This window comes from Pavona decussata, unplaced genomic scaffold (assembly GCF_977016875.1).
Source record: "Pavona decussata unplaced genomic scaffold, jaPavDecu1.1 SCAFFOLD_244, whole genome shotgun sequence".
In the NCBI taxonomy this organism is placed as follows: Eukaryota; Metazoa; Cnidaria; class Anthozoa; order Scleractinia; family Agariciidae; genus Pavona; species Pavona decussata.
Genome location: NW_028145649.1, coordinates 139374 through 158537, shown reverse-complemented (window position 1 = coordinate 158537; position 19164 = coordinate 139374). Strand labels below are relative to the sequence as shown.

At 37.0% G+C, this 19164-nt stretch overlaps 1 protein-coding gene and 2 long non-coding RNA genes across 5 annotated transcripts; 2 read left to right on the top strand and 1 right to left on the bottom strand.

Annotated features, from left to right (window-relative positions):
- The first annotated feature begins 4308 nt into the window (after positions 1-4308).
- Positions 4309-5522, top strand: LOC146457256 (uncharacterized). The gene is made up of 3 exons (XR_014858537.1): positions 4309-4400; positions 4743-4785; positions 5214-5522. It is a non-coding gene; the product is annotated as an uncharacterized LOC146457256 (long non-coding RNA).
- Positions 5523-8748: 3226 nt separating this feature from the next.
- Positions 8749-12578, bottom strand: LOC146457255 (neuropeptide Y receptor type 2-like). 2 transcript variants are annotated; one of them, XM_085092106.1, is made up of 3 exons: positions 12503-12578; positions 10960-11019; positions 8749-10243 (listed from the first exon to the last, which is right to left on the bottom strand). In XM_085092106.1, the coding sequence occupies exons 2-3, from the start codon at positions 10976-10978 to the stop codon at positions 9189-9191; spliced, it is 1074 nt and encodes a 357-aa protein (XP_084948232.1). In that variant the 5' UTR covers positions 10979-11019; positions 12503-12578; the 3' UTR covers positions 8749-9188. The 2 variants fall into 2 exon arrangements, with proteins under 2 accessions (XP_084948232.1, XP_084948231.1); XM_085092105.1 differs by lacking the exon at positions 12503-12578 and having other exon boundaries at positions 10960-11089.
- A 1332-nt stretch (positions 12579-13910) lies between these two features.
- LOC146457254 (uncharacterized) lies at positions 13911-18863 on the top strand. Of its 2 annotated transcripts, none has more exons than XR_014858505.1 (3): positions 13911-14026; positions 14476-14553; positions 18674-18863. It is a non-coding gene; the product is annotated as an uncharacterized LOC146457254 (long non-coding RNA). The 2 variants fall into 2 exon arrangements; XR_014858504.1 differs by lacking the exon at positions 18674-18863 and adding an exon at positions 15643-16451 and having other exon boundaries at positions 13949-14026; positions 14476-14629.
- Positions 18864-19164: the final 301 nt, after the last annotated feature.

Below are 19164 nucleotides of genomic sequence, written 5' to 3'. Positions count from 1 at the left end.
CCATATATCGCGTCAGGAAAGACTGGTTTTACGAGACCATAACTCGGCTGACAAACAAAGAACTGTGTTCCTGGTAATAAAAACCTCTTGTTGAGTTTGTTGGGATATGGTGTAATTTTGTTACAAAAAAGTGCGAGTTGCTCGATTAGTACACAGGCTGAAACAACAATGTTTAACAAACATCAACAATATAGGAAAATAGTTTGTATATATTATCTATTTCACAGGGACAACCATTTCAGTTGTTAGTTTTATACATCTGGCACAGGGCGTGTTAGGACTGGATCGAAAGTTAAACGGTGTACTCTCCGGCTACGCCCTACACAACAACTGTGATTATTCTGCAAAATTTGGGATGATTAAATCCTGAAGAAAGCGTTAGATTTTAGATTTTAACTTACCTCTCTGCTAAAAGATCGTGTTGATTCAAACCTTTCACGGTACCGTAAAAATTTAAAGCAATATAGGATGATTGAACGTTCAGTGCTTTGTAAAGCGTGTTTTAATATATCATACAGACGGAAGTCATTGTTATTTTTGTTCGATGATTATCATCTGATCACAATTGCATTTTCGAAAGGACAGTTTGCGTGACCGAAAGATCCTTACATGTAAATTTTGCTGTTTAATTCTCTTCAAATAAATAAATAAATAAAAAAATAAATAAATAAATAAATAAATAAATAAATAAATAAATAAATAAATAAATAAATAAAAAACAGCGTAAAAATGTATGTCCCATTTTTATAGCTATGATTTAGCCGCTTCTAGCTCTGAAATAAAGGGCGACTGAAGTTTATTTTCTAAATTTGTCATACCAGCGGAACTCATTATTATTTTTGTTCGATGATCATCACCCGATCGTCAAAATTGCATTTTTGAGAGTAAAATTTCGGTGACCAAAAGATCATTACACGTAAATTTTGCTGTCTAATTGTCAGCTACTTTAAAATAACTAATAAAAAACAATGAAAACAACAACAGTTGAAAGGATGCAAATTATTTATCTAGTCAATTTGAATAAATAAATAAATAAATAAATAAATAAACAAATAAATAAAAACAGCGTAAAAATGTATGCCCCCTTTTATAGTATTGATTTAACCGCTTCTAGCTCTGAAATAAAGAGCGACTGAAGTTTACTTTCTAAGTTTGGGGTGTTTCGTTTTCTAGTTTCAAGTTTTTCTGTTTTGCGGTTTTGGGTACCAAGGCCGGCGCAATAAATTATTCAGAAAACAATCATCATTAATTCCTTTCTGCGTGTCTCCGTGCTGTGATTGGTTCCTATAGTGCAACATTTTCAGCAATTTATTCGTAAAAAACTTCTTTAGGCTTAGATAAAAAAAATTATGGTTCGAGAACCCACGTACTTTCGAAAACAACCTTCAAGCTACCCAATATAATATGCTTTCCAAAACACATCGTTACAGCCGACGAGTACACTCAGTTCTTTGCGACTCCTGATCTAGAACGGGGTATCCGTATTTGAGGCTCATTCTAGCTAAAAGAGGTGTTATATTCTGATAAATATACGGACGCTTCAAAATGTCAGCTGCGATTTTCACTTATTCATAGAGAATTCCTAGACTAGGAAGCAAAATTAACTGCAGTATTTCTGGTGTATCAGTGAGACAGTTTTATTCACTTTCCATAATTATTTTCAACTTTTTGTGCATTACAAAAAAATCCAAGCGCACCTAACTATTTTGGTGAATAAACTGGTCTCTTAATTTGACTCTGACTTGGATGCTCACAGCTTAAAATTGGCTGCTAATTCCTGTCAGGGAGACGTGCATGATACAAACACCCAGAACGCAGAAGAAGGAGACTAGAAATGCTGATTGCTGTGGCAAAACTTGGATGGCAGCGAAGGTAGAGACTATCCCATAAAGTAACAGTGTCTTAAGGGAACCTATGTTAGAGTGTAACATAGGTTGGACCACAGGAAGGGTGTCCTTCTAGGAGGATAATTGGTCAGAAGGTACGATGGAACCATCTTGGAGAGATCGGACCTATTTAGCACTCAGTGTGGGGCAAAGTGGAGCCGAGGGTGCACTTCCCTGTCACGATTGTGTGGGCCCACGAATAGTCTATTAGTCTATCAAAAAAGGGGAGGGGGGGGGGGGGGGGACAAAATCACCCCACAGCCAAGAAAAGGGATGTAGGGATAAGAAACGATTACACCCCAACTGATGGAGCAGCAATTACTGAGTTTGTTTTGCATCTTCTTATTCCTCTTTTTTTATCTGTTTGATGGTCACTGGACTTATTTGCTTATTTTCTTTTTCTTCCTTTTTTGTGTGTAATTTTGTTTACTGGTCTTTACCCCCAACACGAGGGACAGAAATTATTTAGTGATTATGCTTGCCAAAAATCTGAAGGTGAGCTGTTCCAAAGAACTGCACCACTATAGCTAAAGCTGTTTTTCAAAAAGTGGGTGCAAGGCAATGGAACTGTAGTTTTGTTAATGTAGTCTTTTAGAGCTGAGAAAATTCAGTTATTTCACAGCTGGACAAACAGCTCGCTTAAACTACTCAGGTGTAAGAACATGTAAAGATTTAAAGATCATTATAGCTTTTCACATTTCTCGTTAAGTACTTAATTTTCTCCACCCAACAAGACCCCTTGACAAAAACAACAACAAGATTTTACCATATAAACAAAACATAAAAGGAAATGTCCGAGGTTTTCAGTTCGCTATCGAGGACGTTCCCTTAATTAAATACACAATCCAACTATGATAAAAATGTAATCATTTCAAAGTTTTCTCAGTTTACTTCTAAAAATGATAAATCGTTGGCTTTCCGCTATTTCACCAGGGAGCGCGCACGTTCTGCTGTATTCTGACAAACAATGAATGAAAATTAACAGTCAACCTTAGCTCTTGGCTGTCTAAACTTAACTGAATGGTTTGAGCCCGTTTTTATATAACGAAAAAATTCAAAGAAGCTTACCCAGCGTAGTTAAGACCATTAAGTCCGTCAACAGTCTTAAATATAACCTTTATTTACCCTCGGCAAGTGCTAGTGAGGCCGAGCATTAAACTTCACAAACCAATAATTTAAATTGAAAATAACATGGTTAAAAATCCCAAATGGCAGGAGGCAGACCAGCTGACTTTTTACAAGCGCGGCCTGGGAGTTGAACTTTTCAATGTTTTACTAGGGAGCTTAAAGGCCTGGCTAAACTTGGAAATATTGTTGCGGAAACAACAATGTTCCCTAGTTTAGCCAGGCCTTAAGCAACGACGACGCCAACGGCAAAGGAAACGTCACCCGAAAAATATATCTTTATTTCATTTGTGCTACTTCGCGATTATTTCAACTCGTTCAACTTTTACAAAAATGGCAAACTATCCAGGAACCAAATTGGTAGGACTGGCGTACAAGTTAAGACAGAGAATGAAAAATTCACTGCCGTGCGTTCACGTTCTCCACAAAATCTTAAATGTGGTCATTTCACGTTGTTGTTTTGCAGAGGACGGCAAGAAAATGTACCAAAATGTAAAACGCACGTGCAGAGCGATTGTTTTTACTCATTAAACCTATTGTTTTGCGGCGTTGTCGTTACCGTCGCCGTCGTCGTTGCTAAAGCTCCATACTCAATCCACGTCACGAGTAACCAGTATTTCCGAGAATAAAATGAGAATTCGAATTCCTCTTTGTCATGTCCGACATTTGAATGGAATGTTGAACATTTCTCTGGAAATCTTTCCAAAAAAGACGCATTAGCTGAAAAAAAGATTCAAAATACTTAAGAAACAGTTGTTATTCTTGAAATACTTAATGCTATAACATAAAGACAAATTTATAGCTTTATTCCGTCAATAAACTAGGGAAATTTCTTCTCTGAAATCTCGTTGGCGATGTTCAAAACTGACATATAAATTTCAAAACCCCCTTCAAATTTCAAAAATACCGATCACGCGTGACGTGGATTGACTGCAAATAGAATTTGTATAGGCTACACCCTAGACCAGCCACAAGACCAGGAAGGTTCAGACAGTTGAGCAATATGGCCACAAAAGTTCGTAAAGACCGTCATTGAAAACAGACAGGCCTTTGCGATAGCCTTCCCTATTTCGACTTCACTCACAGCAGAGTCTTTTTTTCCTTAACCACGCAAGATCTAGGCTTTAGGGAGCTTAACACAAACGTAGTAAAAGTCTGAGTGGGCTTGAAAGCGCATGCGTCAGTGTTGTTGTGGAGGAAAATAGGCCTTGCACCATTGAAGTTCAGTATGTTTTGGAATACTAATTGATTGATTTAAGCGCACATGCATTTAATTAGTTCTCGACTCTTCTCTTCAGACGAAATCTCGACTATCAAGATGTGTTAGATAACCTTAAAACAAAGGGAATATCCATCAGAGTAGCCTCGCCCAAACTTGTCATAGAAGAGGTAAGTTAATATTTCGTGGTCATGTCCCTTCCCCCACCCCCACCATTAGCATACCAATAGGCTACTATCGAGTTGCTTTGAGCCTCATTATGAAAGCGAGGCTAAGTACAAAGCTTTTGGTATGAAAATTAGGTTTGTTTGCAGAAGAATGAAAACTAATTTTCATGATAAAAACTGTGCACTTAGTCTCGTTTTCATAATGAGGTTCAAAGCAACTCGTAAAGATCGAATTGTTTAGAGGAAGTAGAGTCACTGCTGATTCTGATTCTTCTCTGTAATTAGAGAAAAAATGGATATTGCTGGAGATTGATTGACGATTGCCATCCTTATTTCTATTTTCAGGCTCCTGAATCATACAAAAACGTGACCGATGTAGTCAATACATGTGAGTAGAGATATTTTCTTTCCTCCTTCAAGTGTGTCCATGAAGTCTTCGTTTACTGGAACGGTGTTGTGATTTACCAAAAAACCCATTACCCCTGTAAGCCCCGTTATCAACATGCTTATTCTCCTCGTTGTTTTCCATTAATTTTGTCTGCTATTTGTTGGGAGAAATTGTTTAAAGATCAAGATATTTTTTATTCTTTTTCATTTTCGTTTTCCGTCCACACGGATACGCATCGACGAACGCATTCGCGTGGACTGGGCCCAAGTTATCGGAATTCAACTTCTGTAAAACACACTTAATTATCCAAAGTTTGGTTGAGTGTAGGATGAAGCAACGGTAAGGTTAAACATTTCGGCTGTGTCTGAGTCAAGGACAATTGAACAACATACACAGTCTTAGTGTTGAAATGCTATTTTTTTTTTCAGGTCATGATGCTGGGATAAGTCAAAAGGCGATCAAACTAAGACCAATTGCCGTTATTAAAGGATAAACTACGTGCTCACGTATAAACGATTGTGCAAAACCATGCTTTGTAAGGACTGGATAACTATCCTTCCAGTTCTTACAGTATTGTTATAAGGATTGAAAAACTATCCTATTCGACTGCCTGTACCTACAGCCAAGAAGACAAGGGCGCTTTCCATATGCCACAACTGGCCGGCCAGAGCGTTCAGTTCTCCAATGGACTGTACTGATCTGAAGGATAAATTTGATCCCTGTCCTTCGAATTTCTCCAAAAAGCACATTCCATTTTCAGAGTGATTTATTTCTTCAAGATTTTGCAGCACCATCCCTTCAAAATGGCGCATTTGATTTACACTGGCCAGCCAGTTCTTGCAAATGGAAAGCACTGTAAGATATTGTGCGCCAAAACAGTGGTGTCAGAGAAGCAGAATGCTGTATTATAATAATAATAATAATAATAATAATAATAATAATAATAATAATAATAATAATAATAATAATAATAGTTTATTGGTAACCCTCTCGCAGCCTAAAAGGCTGAATTACAAGGATGGTCAGTTACAATAGTACAAGACACTACGGTATAAAGACAGTCAGATAAATAATTATATGATTGGAACCACCAGACAGCTATTTAGACAAATAGCATTTGTTTGAAGTTGGTCGCGAAACGCCAGTATTGTTTTATATATTGGCTGTAAGACAATAGATCATATTTAAAAAAAAAAAACTCGTTAGCACTTTTGTCAAATGTCTACAGTGAAGTTCTCTTCTCAAACAGCGATCTCCCTTTGGCGACGAACAAAATCATGTTTGACTTTTTTGTTTTTGTTTTTTTTTTTCAATAGTAATAGTTTATTGCCGGTTTTCCTGCGTGAAGAAGACTACAGTTTTCCCTGTCACGCCGTAACAAATTAAAATTATTAAAATTGAAACAATTTACTGAATGATGTCAAGAGTTTGACGTTTTAATGAAGATATATAAAGAAACAACTTGCCCATGTCTCAGGTCTAGGCAGTGTCCTGTACTAGAGTAATTTCTTCAAGTATTCCACACGAATTGAATGAGTTCAGTACGGAAAAGCCATATTTGTTCCCCTCCGAGGGGCACAAACATGGCGGTCGGAAATCAAAGCAAACGTCTGGAATTAATCCACTTTTGCTGTAAAGGCGATTACTTTTCTCTTGTAGGTTATTGCATATCCGCATCCGCATCGACATTTATCCAAATGCTAAACCGCCTAGACCGTTGCAAATCGCTGGAGAAGATGAAGTTTTTTTTCATAAGGCAACTTTGACCCGGAAGTCATCGTAATGTCACGCCGGTAAAAAATCAAAAGTATAAAGTCGAAAATTCAACATTCTTTACTTTCAAAGTCAGTGAAGGACTCTATCAGGCTAAAAAATTCGGGGAGAGATGTTTTCAGTTCCGTCTTAAGGGGGAAGTGTTATGGGGTTTTTGACGCTTCTGTATGTCAAAAATGGTGAAATAAGATCTTCACTTAGCAAAATAATTCCAGAACAACGAGAAGAAAGGAATCAATTCATTTATTGAAAGGAACAACTCGTTATCTATTCTGGCGCATTTTGGAAACAACTCAATGCGAAAACTTGCAAAACGTCAGCCTAACGTTTTTCAAGTTTCAATCCGTTCCGACCTTTTCTATCTCTGGCCAGAGGCACTTATCGACAGTTTTATGGCACTGGGGTGATAATTTATAACAAAACTAGACAATTCTATTTTTGTTTCTGTTGACAGACAAACATTTTTGAGTTTTGAAATGACATCGAATTCTCGTGACACTTCCCTTAAGCTTCATGAAGATAAAACATCAGAAGGTTTCACAACCTCGTTCCCAGGGTCTTCTTCCCAGCGGGAAGAAGAGAGACCCTGGGAACGAGGTTGAAGGTTTCACGGGTTTGTTTTTAGAATTCAACGACGTCACATGAAAACCGAGAATGCAATGATGGCCTTGCTGGCAAGCATGCATGGTGAAGACAGTTGCCATAGCTACAGCGTGCTAAAAAATACATCTGAGAATCTCAAGACACCATCGAATAGCGTTTGACTCATCCTGATGAACGGTGTGTTAGCATGTCAGCAAATGTCCCTTGGGATTTCTAAAGTTCTGTCTCACGTCATATACTACTCATGTTCCTACGTCCAGATCGTTAACGTTTTATACGCCATCTTTGACAGAAAAGATAACCTTTTCGTTTTATAAAGTGCTCGCTGCTCGCAAGAAAAATTAGACAACTGCTCGTGCTCGCAAAAATAAACACACTGCTCGCATGCTCGCAAATGCTCGCTAAGACCATTCGACACCCCTTCGTTAGCCTGTGTAGCGGGTCTACCAGTACAAATGTAGATAACAATCGCAAGGAACCGCATAAGGCCACCTCTATAAATTTCTGCGTTTCCCATCAGGACCCCCTCCCTCATATTATGCCTTACATACAAATTAGTAATCCTTTCTAGATGTTCACAGTTAGTGCGGGAAACCCCCCCCCCCCCCCCCCCCCCCGCGGTGCAGCCGCCATTAACGACGTCTTCAATTAAATAGTGTGATAGGGATGGATACAAAACTAGCGGTGGAGATATAGTCAAGGCTCCGAAGTAATAGATCCTTCTCCAAAATGGCGGCTACAGATTTGAATGAGCTAAAATTGAACGAATGAAAAACACATACCAGCACTGGAAAGAGCACCTTTACTTCAATAACCTCGCAAAGTTTCAGCATATTAGGTGTTATATCAGCTGAGAAAATGTAAGATGAAATTTGACAAATTTACAGCCGTTTGTGTGACTGGGGGTATACGTCATACCCCCAGTCATACAAACGTCTGTAAATTCTTCATTTTTCAACTTACATTTTTTCAGCTGATATTACACCTGATAATTATGCTGCATTTTTGCAGGGTTATTAAAGCAAAAGTGCTCTTTCTAGTGCTGGTATACGTTTTTAATTTTAACTTATTTGAATTTTCGGCCGCCATTTTGGAGAAGGGTCTATTATTTATTTATCTCTTAAATCGTCTTAAATTTTTAAATTGTCCTAAACTATTAAATTGATATATCAGCTATTCTGTTTGGTACTCCGTTGTTGTCGTTGAAACAAAATAATAAACTTCAGCCTGAACTTTTTTTTTTGAGGAGTTGGCGCATGAGCTTGGGTGACAATGTCTCTTTAAACACCCGTAAGGAGTTCTGGGCAATGAAAATCAGAAACTTTAAATTAACATTTGATTAATTTCTTTATTTATCCCTATATTTATTTATAATTTTTAACATCATATATATTTAGTCATTTATTCCTTTTACATAAGCAAGTACAAATCAACGACAAAATCGGGCGTTTCGATTGGAGGTGTCAAGGCACTAATTTTTTTCAAGGTCAAAATTATAAATTATTCTAATATTTTTTTATTTTATTATTAGCTTTGCATACAACAGAACACAGTGTTTACAATACTACACACTACTTACAGTGCTTATAATAATTTCAATCTGATTTGCAATCTGAATATTAACATTTTTTTCTACTAACAATACTTACTATATTTACAACCTCACTGTATTTACCATTCTTAATAATACTCACAATATCTACACTACTTACAATCTGTTTCAATACTAACAGTATATTTACAATACAATACAGCCTTACTACAAGTCTTACTATACAAGCTTAATTACTTACAAAATTGATTACAAAAATCAGTAATGAATCCCACTGGGTGTCATGGCTACTCAAATACCCAGCTTCTATTTTGATTTGACAAAAAAATTATTCGAATATACTGTCAGATATAGTCCGCTGAAGAAAAACGTAAATAAAGCGAATACTTTTCGATTTTATCGTTGATTTCCACTTGCTTATGTATTGCCAAACCTTTCTTTGGCTTGGGAATTGTCCAATAACCTGCGATTCAGTTTACAAAGATGTTGTAAATTGATAAAATTGTGTTATCTGTACGACAGGCTTTGAAGCTGGCCTGTTCATAGTCCCTGCTCTGCTTGTAAGCGACATTCGAGGTAAAGGCCAGAAGAGCATTTTGCGAAATACAGCTCGGAATCGCTTTTTAAAGTATATCAGCATCCAAGGATTCACTGCGCTGTTTGCATGTCCACACCAGTAACACACCAACATGACGTAAGAGGGCAATACACGATATGACCACTCATAATCGATGGTCAAAATCACGTGATAGACATGCGTTGGAAGCCAACATAGTGCAAACGCAACCACAATTGCGATGGACATGCGTATGACTTGACGTTTCGTTTTGTTCGCACGACGTCGCGCTTTGTCATGTTTTATGGACTCACCTGGTGAACTGTGCGCCTTGAGTTTTAGGCAGACGTACCCATAAAGAAAACTCATTGTCGCAAATGGCAATGCGAATATGGTGATCACTACATACAGGTAAACGCCTCTTAGAGATGATTGAACAGGCTTCCCGAACTGCGAAAATTTCAAAGCAAGAGTAGTTAGTTGTCCTTCCTTTCTAACTTTCGGAATGATTAACCACGGAGACATAAAACACATCGAGATCAGCCAGATGCATGGTACAAGAATCTTTTTGTTTCTAAAACGCGGAAATTCCCTTAAGGAAAACACAATACTGAAGAAGGAATCAAACGCAATAGCTGTTAAGGAGTAAACAGACGCCATTTGCGCCACGTAGAACGTAAATACCACCAACTTGGCAAGGATCTCGCCAAATAACCCATCCAGCCATCTTCCTTTCATGATAATAGACTGCAGATTTTGAGGCATCACAACCACAGTGACAAGCAAATCCGCCACAGCAAGGTTTACGTACATGAAGCTAGTCAAGCGCCTTGTTTCGGGTCTTTTGTAGAGAATGTATATCACCAGGATATTCCCCACAAGTGCCATTAAGATTGTGATACTGTACAGGATGATCGCTATAAGGTCTACCTGTGGGGTCCCTGTGGCATCAGTTTCGTTTAATGAATCTGAGCCTGAAAGAGAATACCGGTAAAGCTCTTGAGGCGATGACTATGGCATAAACAAAATAGACCATTTCTGAGTTGCTTTGGACCTCGTTATGTAAACGAGGCTAACTGCAAAGCTTTTCATATGAAAATTAGTTTTGTTTGTATATATAAAACCGTATCAAAGTTAGGCGGGACAACAGCTTTATTTCAGAATTTGCGTGACATCCGCAAGGATCAATGTCACTCGAGAGAGTACAAATTTTAGAAAATTTTTCTTTCTCTCGCTGCCTGGGTCTAATGACGGAATGATTCTGTTACCTCCAGATTGTAAAAGAGGAATGTTTGACGCTTACGTGGATATCTAATCTACATCGAATGGTTAAGATTTTCTCTGGTAAACAGGCGTCTCTTTGTTGGCGATCGAGAACATTTTACAGGGCTTTTTTAAGTAATATCGTATATAGGGCTGAGAGTCTGGGCCTAGAACTGGAAAACGCATGCTCAGAGTGGGCTGTAACCGCAAATTCGAAAACTACATAAATTTGGCGCATTTTGATGCCATAATTCATGAGGGTTTTGTTAATGTTTGGGTTCGTAAAACGGGATTTGAAGTCAGTGCTTTGGTGGCTGTACTGCTTAGCTCTGCTCTATGCATAACTGCTACAGGGGACGAATTCGACGGCGGAGGAAATACACTCAAACGGCTGAATTTTCCATCGCTTACGTGTTCTGTAACTTACCATTCAGTTGTGAAGACATCTTCCAACACCTGACAATGATCGAGCGCGCGCTCAACTTTCCTGACAACAGAAGTAAGCATTATAAATACCTCTCTTACTAACCGAGTTCGACGAGGTCTGTACTGTAAGTTTCGGACCGAGATTTTCCCCGTTGATTTATGGTTTCGCCAGTTGGCCCATAAATCAACGGGAAAAACGAGGATCCGTAACTTACAGTACGGACCGAGAAAACGAGGTTAGTATGATATTTTAAAAATATAGCTCTGAGGTTAATCGGGCGCGCGGGAAAGGAACAACTTTTCAAATTTAGCGGGCCTTAAAGTGAAGTATAGCCCGCAAAACTGACCAATCACACCGCGCATCCTTACTGAGAGATATCATAATAATTTATGATTGGGCCGCGTGTGGCAAGGGCCATTTTTTTCAATTTGAAATCCATTTCCATCCCAGCCAGCTGCAGCCAAAGATAGTTAATACTAGTGTATGAACACTAAAAAGGTTTTAGTTAATAAAACTGAAACATTTTTTTAACTTTCCCATCGAAACAAATACATTATCGGACTATTCAAAGTGACACTATTAAAAAATAGGTGACACTGCTCCTTTTAGTGCTAAGCCATGAATTTCCTACTGTGCAATTTTTCCCTAGTAAGGAAAGACCATGTGAGGCAAAGAAAACAAATCTTCGACCATGGCGGGAATCCGATCTTATCACTAGGACTAACACTTAAGTGGGAAATTTTGGGGTTCACTGATCCGTCATCTGTGTCATGAGTAGGAGTGCTAGCGGCTAGAGGCACAACACTCTGTATTATATCAGTGTGCTCTTGACATTCACATCACCGCATTTAACACCAATATCATTCATATCTTACTCCCGTTTGGCCTCGTAGCTTAGACGTTGGAGCAACTGTTGATCAAATGAGGAGTTTTAAACTTTTAGCGAGGTCGAAGATTTATTTATTCTTTGCCTCTTGCGATCTCCCATTTCCTTACTAGGGCTAACCCTCAGTGGGAAATTCATAGGTTCACTTTAGCACTTTAACATACGCTGCAGAGTTAATCTTCTGATCCATCATTACAATCCAGTATATTGATTTACGAATATCTTTCACAACTTATTTAAATTTTATATATCGTGTCAGGAAAGACTGGTTTTATATTACGAGACCATAACTGGACTAACAAACAAAGAACTGCCGGCGTTCGTGGTAATAAAAGTCTCTCGTTGAGTTTGTTGGGATATGATGTAATTTTGTTACAAAAATGTGCGAGTTGCTCGTTTAGTACGTAGGGTGAAACAACAATGTTTAACAAACTACGACAATACAGGAAAATAGTTTGTATCTATTATCTATTTTAAAGGGACAACCATTTCAGTTGTTAGTTTTATACATCCGGCACAGGGCGTGGTAGGACTGGATCGAAAGTTAAACTGTGTACTCTCCGGCTACGCCCTACACACAACACAGCCGTGATTATTCTCTTAAATTTGGGATGATTAAATCTTGAACAAAGCGTTAGATTTTAGATTATTACTTACCTCTTTGGCAAAAGATCGTGTTGATCCAAATCTGTCACGGTAAAGTGAAAATTAAAGCAATATAGGATGATTGAGCGTTCAGTGCTTTGTAAAGCGTGTTTTAATATATCATACAGACGGAAGTCATTGTTATTTTAGTTCGATGATTATCTTCCGATCACAATTGCATTTTCGAGAGGACAATTTGCGTGACCAAAAGATCAATACATGTAAATTTTGCTGTTTAATTCTCTTCAAATAAATAAATAAATAAATAAATAAATAAATAAATAAATAAATAAATAAAAACAGCGTAAAAATGTATGTTCTCTTTTATCAGTAGTAATGATTTAGCCGCTTCTAGCTCTGAAATAAAGGGCGACTGAAGTTTATTTTCTAAATTTATCATACCAGCGGAAGTCATTATTATTTTTGTTCGATGATTATCATCCGATCGTCAAAATTGCATTTTCGAGAGCAAAATTTCCGTGACCAAAAAATCATTACACGTAAATTTTGCTGTCTAATTGTCAGCAACTTTAAATATATTTAATCAAAAATAATGAAAACAACAACAGTTGAAAGGGTGCAAATTATTTATCTAGTCAATTTAAATAAATAAATTAATTAATTAATAAATAAATAAATAAATAAATAAATAAATAAACAAATAAAAATAGCATAAAAATGTATGCCCCCTTTTATAGTAATGATTTAACTGCTTCTAGCTCTGAAATAAAGGGCGACTGAAGTTTACTTTCTAAGTTTGGGGTGATTCGTTTTCTAGTTTCAAGGTTTTTTGTTTTGCAGTTTTGAGTACCAAGGCCGGCGCAACAGATTATTCAGAAAACAATCATCATTAATTCATCTCTGTCTATCTCCGTGCTGTGATTGGTTCCTATAGTGCAACACTTTCAGCAATTTATTCACAAAAGACTTCTTTAGGCTTAAATAAAAAAAATTATGATTCGACAACTGACGTATTTTCGAGAACAACCTTCAAGCTACCCAATAAAAATCTCACAATGTGCTTTCCAAAAACACCTCGTTACAGCAGACGAGTACACTCAATTCTTTGCGACTCCTGATCTAGAACGGGGTATCCGTATTTGTCGATTTAGGGACAGTTGTAGTCGAACAGTACGCGCGGACACAAGCATCACCGAGTCTACAAAGAAATGTTGATTGGAGAACGCACGCTTTGGCAGTGTTAGAAAATATCCCCAATTTAGTTTAGGTAAGATTGCCGGATAATCTGTTGTGGCTTTCGGGTTTACGAGGGGTAAACATTTAATGCGGTTGTGTTTAGCATTTGTGTAGCCCCCAGCGACGTTCTTAGGGGTTCGTGGGGCAGGAACGCGTGACGAACCCCTAAGAACGTCTGCGCGGGAGGCTAGCATTTGTGGGAATCATTAGGAACGATAACATCAACAAGCCCGTGCCACCTTATGACGAGGGAACCTGGTGCGAGTGTTTATAAAGGTACGTAATTCGCCAATATAGCGGTTTCTTGAAGTCATTATGCTACAGAAAAATGTTTCGGAGGTAAGATATTGATACGGCGTAATTGTTATAAGTATGAAGAAAGCAGAATTTCATTAGTTAGTTAATTAAGCTTAAAGTTAGGTGCGTGATAATTGTAGAATTGAAGGTAACTTGCGTGGAACGTAACTTTTAATTTTAGTGGATGTAGGCGAAATTTAGGTTGTTGTGGGGTGATTTAAGGTTAAATTATGGTATTGTGGGTGTAATGTTAATACAGTCGAATCCTTTCCATATGGACACCGAAGGGACCATGGATAGTGTGCATATTAATGGGTGCTTAAGTCAAAATTACCCATTTTATTGGAGTGGTCTATGGTATAAAGATGGGCTCAAGAAGCATTATGTGTCTGGACTAACTATCTTTTATTGTTAATCGTATTGAACGACTTATAATGGAAGATAATTTGTTCAGGTGGATAATGCATCTTATGTATGTCTTTATACTACAGAAAAATAACCAGACGAGCAAGAAATGTTTGTGTAAGTTTGGCCAGATGATAATGCATCCTCCAGTATACATGCATAAAGTAAGAATAGCGTGTTTTATGTGCCTTCACAAAAGATGGGGTTCATTGAAGACAAAGTTGACGAAAGAGTGTCTGTGTAAGTGCGGTTAATGTCCTATGACAATTTAGTTGGTGGGACAATTAGAAAGTGTGTTGTATTTAAAAAGCACTATGGGGTTTTCCCAGGGAAAAGAGACAACTGTGCCTAATAACAGTGTGCCCATATTAAGGGGGTGGTATAAAGTGGGGTTTGGTTTTACTCAGATTGGTCTCTGTCATGAAATTGTTCCATTTGTATATCTTTGTATAAAATTCCACACCCAGTGAAAGAGGACATGATTTATTAGACCTTAATCTTACTATGATACTGTCAGTAACAATGGTTTTGTTGATAAATAAAAACTAAGTTGGTAACATCAGTTATTATGTTGTGTTGGTTTTGTAATCATTGGGATCAAATTCTAAAGTCTATTGCTTAAAAGCAATTTTATGGATATTATAAACTGCATATCAAAGGGATTTTTTTCTTTGAAGTACCAATTAATGATTGGGTTTTTCTGAACCCTGTATTATGCATGAGTAAAAGTACTATTTCTTGAAACATTCTTTGTTATGGGTTTACCTGAAAGCCAAAATGTGAAATTCATAATATAAAAAAATAATTTTGTCAACAGTGGTATTCTAAGGAGTGTATACAACATGTGAGCTACCGAGGCATGCCAGGCAGACATGCGAGGCATGAACAAAAGATGCGAGGCATGTGAGGCATGAAGAACGCCCAGCATAAATGCTAACCGTTAAGCTAAGCTGGGAGCTATTTAAGCTAACCTGAGTGCTATTTAGGCTAATTGGAGTGCTTTTTAAGCTAACCAGAGTGTTTTTAGGCTAACCTGAGTGCCTCCCACGTCTGCCTTGCATGCCTCGCTGGCTCACAGATTGTGCATCCCCCTATTCTAAGGCAGTCTCTTAAAGTGAAAGACTCCCCCGTTTTTTGGAAAGAGTTATACCTAGTAATTTATACTGGAGTAAGTAAAAAAGGTTTTTGATAAGTGAAAAGAAAGCTTTTGATCCTATTGATAAGTACCAATGTAGCAACTGTTTTATTGTTAGATTGTTCAAGAAAGATTACCTTACAGCGGCAATTGATGAGGTCTACTTAAGGACTTAAACTCGAGTCTTGTGGAGAGACAACATTAGACACTTGCAGTGACAAAAATAAACAGTTTTTGTAAAGATGTGGACCTTTTTGTGTAGATGATTTTTATGTTAAGCCTTGTTTGATGTTATACCATATCTTTTTTTGTTACTATTATTATCTTTTTATTCTTCTTTGGCCATTGTGCATGCAATTTTGAACCCATTTGATCATGTTTTTTAATCAGCAAGTTATCTCTGATTGATGAAAGTCTTTGTACATAAATAATCAGAACAGCTGGGACTTTAACTGCAAATACTAATTTGTCATTTATTACTATTCCCTTTTGTGTAACTATACTTTTTTTTTTTGTCATTACTGTAATACAAACTGCTTTAATGAAACATGTTTTTTTTACAACAATTTCATTAAAATGGAGCAATTGATGATTTGAAAGGAAATTGGCTTTCCATATCAATTTGGTATTCTTGTTTCTTAGCGGTGGGTTTTCCTTAAATTATTATTATTATTTTTTTTTTTGGTTGTTTTTTTTTTTTGCTTTATATGAATTAGTCTATTTTTGTTTTTATTGAAAATCATGTTTTAAGAGTTGTCATATAATGTATGTGTTGCAACTTTGTTATTTTTTTTGTAATACAGGGTTGTTACAATTCCACTAAAAGAAACTTGAAAAAATATGATTAATAATTTTTATAATTTGGTGTTGTTAGGTATGTTGGCCAGAGTAGCTGCATTAAATCTGAGGTGCTGGTCTCAGAATGAATGTCTTTAGACGGAATTTAGGAAAATATTATTGTTAGTTTTGGTAGATCTTCTGTCTTTGCGGGTGTAATTTTAATACAGTCGAATTCTTTTCATATGGACACCGAAGGGACCATGGATAGTGTGCATATTAATGGGGTGCCGTATTAAAAAGGTATAGAACGGAACATAATACGAACAGACTGAATGGTATAACGTACAAGGTAGCCATTTTTCTGTAGCTGAGTCTTTAGTATGAAGATGGGCCCGAGAAGCATTGTGTCTGGACTAACCATCTTCCATTAGTGTTCGTATTGAACGAGGCTTAACGGAAGATAATTTGTTCAGGTGGATAATGCATCTTATGTATGTCTTTATACTTCAGACAAATAACCGGACGAGCAAGAAATGTTTGCGTAACTTTGGCCAGATGATAATGCATCCTCCAGTATACATGCATAAAGTAAGAATAGCGTGTTTTATGTGCCTTCACAAAAGATGGGGTTCATTGAAGACAAAGTTGACTAAAGGCCGCTGCATAAGTGCGGCTAATGTTTCATGACATTTAGTTGATGGGGCAATTAGAAAGTGTGTTGCATTTCAAAAGAACTATGGGATTTTCCCCAGGGAAAGAGACAACTGTGTCTAATAACAAGGTGCCCATATTAAGGGGGTGGTATAAAGTGGGGTTTGACTTTACTCAGATTGGCCCCTGTCATGACATTGTTTCCATTTTGTAGTTTGTATTCCACTTCCAGTGAAAGAGAACATGAATTACTAGACCTTAATCTTACTATGATCATCCATGGAACTTATATAAACTCTATAAACTGTAACAATACTGTAGCAATGGTTTTGTTGATAAATAAAAACTAAGTTGGTAACATCAGTTATTATGTTGTGTTGGTTTTGTAATTATTGGGATCGAATTCTAAAGTTAATTGCTTAAAAGCAATATAATGGATATTATAAACTGCATATCAAAGGGATTTTTTTTTTGAAGTACCAATTAATGATTGGGTTTTTTTCTAAGGCAAAATGTGAAATCCAGAATATAAAAATTGAAATTTGTCAACAGTGGTATTCTAAGGCAATCTCTTAAAGTGAAAGCTGTTAAACACACCAAAACAGCACTTATCTATTAACTTGATGTCTACAACAAATCTCTTTATATTTGTCAAAATATGACGACTCATACTCATCTCTCTCCCCTAGCTCTTATGATCACAAGCCAATCAACGTACTTCAAGTTACACAGAAAAAGTAAGGCAAAAGAATGTTCTTACTTTTATTAAGGCGATTCCATTGGGAAATATCTTTCTTATTGATTGACCTCCTTTTTTTTCCATAAAAGATTATGCTAATTGCAATGGATCATAACTATACTAAAAAAAAAACGTTTTGACATCTATCTTTTCATACCAGTTTAAACAGATTTCCCCAGGAAAAGTGGCAAAACACAATGACTGCTGAATTCCGGATTCCGTGTATTTGATTTTTATAAGTGTTGTCTGATGTGTGTTTTAAAAGCTTTACGCTTGAAAGGGACTGCCACAATAAACGCCATAGGTTTAACTGCAGCAATTGAAATTTCAGGTATTTTTTTTTGAAAATTCACTGGGCTCTTGACTGATTGTTATTTTTCAACCACAGCAACAAAGACTGTTTCCCAAGTGAGTTGAAACCTGGTTGAAAATTTCCATTTCAATGAATTTTCTTCTTTTTGCATGCTGGTTTTCGGTTCTGGATACAGGCTTTTAGGTAAACCCCTCTGCTATGTTGGTGATTAAATAAATACGTTCAAGTATCTAATACATGCTTAACGATGTTGACGCTGTGGATTTTATGTCTCCATAAACTGTAACAATATCGTGTTTTCTTGTTAAAAAACAAACATAGTTGATAGCATCAGCAAATGCTATGTTGTGTTGAATGCTTGGTAATTTTTGGATCAAGTCATAATGGTTGAACAATTAAGAGAAATAATGTTCTTTATTTCTCGTTCTTAAAGTGAGTTCAGGTGAAAAATTATCTTAGCTCTTTCTATGTTTCACAGCGTTTGAATGAGAAGCAAAGTGCAGAGTTCAAATATTAGAGAATATGTCAATTTTAAAAAGAAGCGATCGAAGCGACTAAACTGCACTGTAGCGAAACGATTTTGTAGCAAAATCATTGGTAAGCGCTCGTTGCATAAATGCATGAAAGTAAATAATTAGTCCTACCGTTTTCTTCTCTTCGTCTTAGGCGTCTCACTTTCAGCATCTGCCTCGTTCGTGGGCCTTCTGTAGTCAAATCTACGATTATACGCAGTGGCAAAAGTGGAGAAAGGAACGGCCCCGATCCATAACAAGTTAGAACATTCGCTCAACAATGTCATATCAAACGCAGTATCTTCTGTAGAAAGCAGAAATGGCAGTTTCAATGTAGAAGCATCAAAGTAGTTTTCCTGTACTTTTGACCTTGGATTGACCATTGGCCGTAGTGTTCGTGCCGGATGTTCGACAGTGTTTGGTTAGGCGGCTCCCCATGTAAGTCCGACGATATGTGTGGTAGATGACCACTGGATGACTTGTTTTCTCTAAAACCAAGGGTTTGTCACTTTTTCTACATTTAACTCTTTCACTAACCAGTACAGTTCCCATTGGTTGTCCACAGCTCAGGGTAAAATCATGGAATTCTTGAAACTCGCGTTCACTAAACGCCACGATATTCGGATTTAAGAATAACAGACTACG